General features: G+C 37.9%; 1 protein-coding gene across 1 annotated transcript; it reads left to right on the forward strand.

Moving 5' to 3' along the window:
* Positions 1-2830: 2830 nt before the first annotated feature.
* On the forward strand, positions 2831-4140 carry LOC137712057 (protein MIZU-KUSSEI 1-like). Its single transcript, XM_068451205.2, has one exon. It carries the CDS (start codon positions 3041-3043, stop codon positions 3878-3880), a length of 840 nt encoding a protein of 279 aa, XP_068307306.1. The 5' UTR covers positions 2831-3040; the 3' UTR covers positions 3881-4140.

The following is a 4140-nucleotide window of genomic DNA, read 5'->3' on the forward strand; positions in this document are numbered from 1 at the left end:
ATTAGTTACACAAACTAAAAAAGGATTGAAAAACGATATGATACAAAGAAAGAAAGTTCGTTGGATTTAGACATATTCTGTATGACATATGAGAAGTTTCTTTTGACCAGATATCATACAAGGCTTATAAGCCCTTCTCCAAAATGTCGAAACCATTTAGAAAATTGACACGTTATAAGTACCCTAAAAAAATTCATATTGCTCGCACTACTCTTCAAAGTATAATTTTTCCTACTTATATTTTAAAATAAGGTTTTGTTTGGTGTAGAAGAATAGATTGGAATGAGTAAGACATTGTTAAAGAAAAAAGATGAAAATATTGTGTCCAACTTGAAGAAAACTTATTCATTTCAATCCCTTCCCAAATGGTGGATTTTTTTTTTTAAATTTATTATTTTAAGGGGAGAGGAAGGGTTTGCAATTATTATAATAATATAGGAAATGAGAGAATTTCGAACCAAGACGTATGAGTAGAAACCTACCACATCTATCCGCTAAGATATTGAATCACATGCCAAAAATAATAAGATTAGAAGAAAGAAATTTCATTCATGTCTAATCCTCTCAAAATTAAAAGTGATCTATACTAAACGAGACAAATGCATAATAAACTTCTGGGGTTTAAGGACTGTGCCATGAACTTGGGCCACTACCGCTTAATTAAAAGAAATAAACGAATTAGTGGGTTCCATGAGCATATATTCATTCGAGTTTAGATAAGTTTAGAAAAATGTTTCCTCACTTGACCACTTTTTATTTCTAATTTAAGAAACTCATATCTTAACCAATTTCAATTTAAGCATAGATTTGATTCACACTCCATGTTCTAAGAAATATTTACCATCCGAAAAGGGAAAAAAAAAATCTTTGTCTAAAGAAATGCCTTGAGAAAAGATGAAGATATAGAACCTTTCAATGCGATAGTACTTTTTCAACTCACTTAATCTTCATGATTTTAATTTAGGGAGTTTTAACGAAAAGCCCATGGTATCATTTTAACGAAAAATCATATTTTTACACTAAAAAGTCAATCATGGTATTATTCACTTTACCCTTTATTTTGTCATTATCGTTAAAACTCAAAGTGTCACATCCCGGCCTGGGGCGGATCACTTCCCGGGCCCGCTCCACCACCGTAGCACGATATTGTCCGATTTGGGCTTACCATTCCCTCACGGTTTTATTTTTGGGAACTCACTAGCAACTTTCCAGTGGGTCACCCATCATGGGATGTTGCTCGTGAGTTCCCAAAAACAAAACCGTGAAGGAATGGTAAGCCCAAAGCGGACAATATCGTGCTACGGTGGTGGAGCGGGCCCGTGAAGTGATCCGTCCCAGGCGGGGATGTGACAATTTGGTATCAGAGCCTAACCCTGGTTGTGGTGTGCCGATGAGGATGTCTGGCCTCTAAGGGGGGTGGATTGTGACATCCCACATCGCCCAGTGGAGTGATCCTTATATGTATATTCTCATCCCTACCTAGCACGAAGCCTTTTGGGAGCTCACTGGTTTCGGGTTCCGTAGGAACTCCGAAGTTAAGCGAGAATGGGGCTAGAGCAATCCCATGATGGGTGATCCATTGGGAAGTTCTTGTGTAAGTTCCCAAAAACAAAACCGTGAGGGCGTGGTCGGGGCCCAAAGCGGACACTATCGTGATACGGTGGTGGAGCGGGCTTTGGAAGTGGTCCCCCCCTCCCGGGCCAGGATGTGACACAAAATTTTCAAGTACTTTTCATTAGTTTTTCTTTTAATTTAATCAGTAAACATATAAGCATAAAATCATGAAATATAATATATGTGATGACCATGAAATCATCGAATTCAACCAAGAAAAGATCGTAGACAGCACTCAAATTCAGTATTAAATTTGGGTTGTTTTTAGGATCTATAGTGTTGTTCCACATAAAAAGTTAAGAATCTTGTATTTGCTTATAAAATGTTAGACTTCCTTCTATTGTGACATTAATGTTAAATGAGTTTAAGGTGAAGATCAAACTTCTTTTAGTTGCTTTCTATAAAAAAAACGAAAGGCTTGTTATAAATCGATTATAAATTGAAAAACGAATGGTGTTCAAAAAAAAAAAAAAAAAAAAATTGAAAAAAGAATAGTATTCATTGACACGACAGAAAGGAAAGGACCCATCAATATATAAAATGAAACCAACGAAAAGAAAACAAAAGACGACTAATCTCTTTTGAAGACTTAATTATTTAAGAATATTAAAAAATCTCATTTAATATGTCTTATCTTCTATTCATGTTCAAATACTGGCGGTTGTTCTCTTCCAATGGGAGTCATAAGATTTGGAGACCTATTAATTGATTCTAACAACTGCTTCAACCTGGAGGTGGGATGCTCCATAAGTTCAACTTCCTTCAGTCGCTACAACTAATTATGAACAAAGAAAAATGATAAATATAAAATTGAGAAATCACTTTTTTTCTTTTTCTATTTTTTTTATGAGTAATGCTAGAGAGATTAAATTTGTAAACTAAATTTTGAAAATTAAAGGACATGAAACTTGATAATTGGTTTATTACTTAAACGTTGATAAACGTGCTCATTCTTATGGTAACGCATCATTTAGTTTGCAAATTTAATTTCTAAATTTAGTATCTCTAACATTATTATTTTTTTATTCATAAAAAAGCAGGTAGCTGAAAGTGGTGTGGCTATGAACATATATAATGTGGTGGTTTGTAGGTCCACATGAGGTACACACTATTGAAAAAAAAGTCTAGGATGTGGTCATCATCACAAGCCTCCATCGTCTCCCTTTATATTGGCCACCTCCGAACACTATCATCACTTGTCGGCCAATATTCTCTCTCTCAAAAGAACAGCGCGCTCCCCTCGCCCCCTATTCCTCTCACTCTTTCTATGCAAATTAGGATTAAATGAAATTCATCTCTCAAAAATATTTGTACATTTCGATTTGTATTCATAATTTGTATTCATACTTCAAAGAATTAGAAAGTACAAGCTTACAAAACCTTACGGACAATTTTTGATCATATCAAATTGTAATTTTAAGTCACCATGAAACACCAAGAGCTCAGCCTCCACAGAAGCACCAGTACTACTTCCATATCAAGAAGCACTTCAAGAAAGATCATCCCATCCAACCACTTCAGATCTTCACCATCAACTCTCCCACTTAACCATCTTCAAATCGACGACGTCCCCAACAACCTTTTGATTCCGAAACACCACTCTCCAGTCTCCTTCCACCACATATCCAAAACCCAAACAAAGATCACCTCCCTCCTCCGCTCTTTCCTCAGATTCCTCTCCTTCCCCACCATTATCCCGACATGCAAGTGGCTCGCCCTCCCCTCCAACCTCTCCGTCACCCCCTCCCTAGGCCGAAAAGTCACCGGCACGCTCTTTGGAAACCGCCGTGGTCACGTCAGCTTCGCCGTTCAGCTGGACACCCAGTCGGATCCTGTCTTGCTTCTCGAGCTAGCCATGTCAACGTCTTCACTCGTTAAAGAGATGTCTTCGGGGCTCGTGCGCATTGCTCTCGAGTCTGAAAAGCAACAGAGTTCCGGCCGTGCAGGTATGAATGGCCGGAAGCTGTTTCAGGAGCCTTCATGGACTATGTATTGTAATGGGAGGAAGTGTGGGTATGCGGCGACTCGCACGTGCGGAGAGTCAGACTGGCACGTGCTGAGCACTGTTCGGAGTGTTTCGGTCGGAGCCGGCGTGATTCCGGTGTTGGACGACGGAAAAAAGGGTGGCGCGTCTGAAGGTGAGTTGCTTTATATGAGAGCTAGGTTTGAACGAGTTGTGGGAAGCCGTGACTCGGAGGCCTTTTACATGTTGAACCCTGAGGGTAATGGAGGTCCTGAACTCAGTATCTTTTTACTCAGAATATGAGTGTGAAGAAAAATAAACGGAAAAGAAATTAAATTATTGGTGAACACTACAGAAATATATTGTTTTAAGGAAAAGAAATTAAATTGTTGGTGGTCAGAAATATATTGTTTTTAGGGGATTTAATCGCAACTTGCAAAGTGAATGCTAGCTTAGTGACTACCTTTATCGGTTTATGTGATATTACAGCTTTAAAAATGTAAGAACATGTGATTTTGTATCTTATTAATTATCTTGATATATATACAGTTGGTATGTATACA

Source organism: Pyrus communis, chromosome 14 (assembly GCF_041283825.1).
Source record: "Pyrus communis isolate YQ-2024b chromosome 14, ASM4128382v1, whole genome shotgun sequence".
NCBI lineage: Eukaryota > Viridiplantae > Streptophyta > Magnoliopsida > Rosales > Rosaceae > Pyrus > Pyrus communis.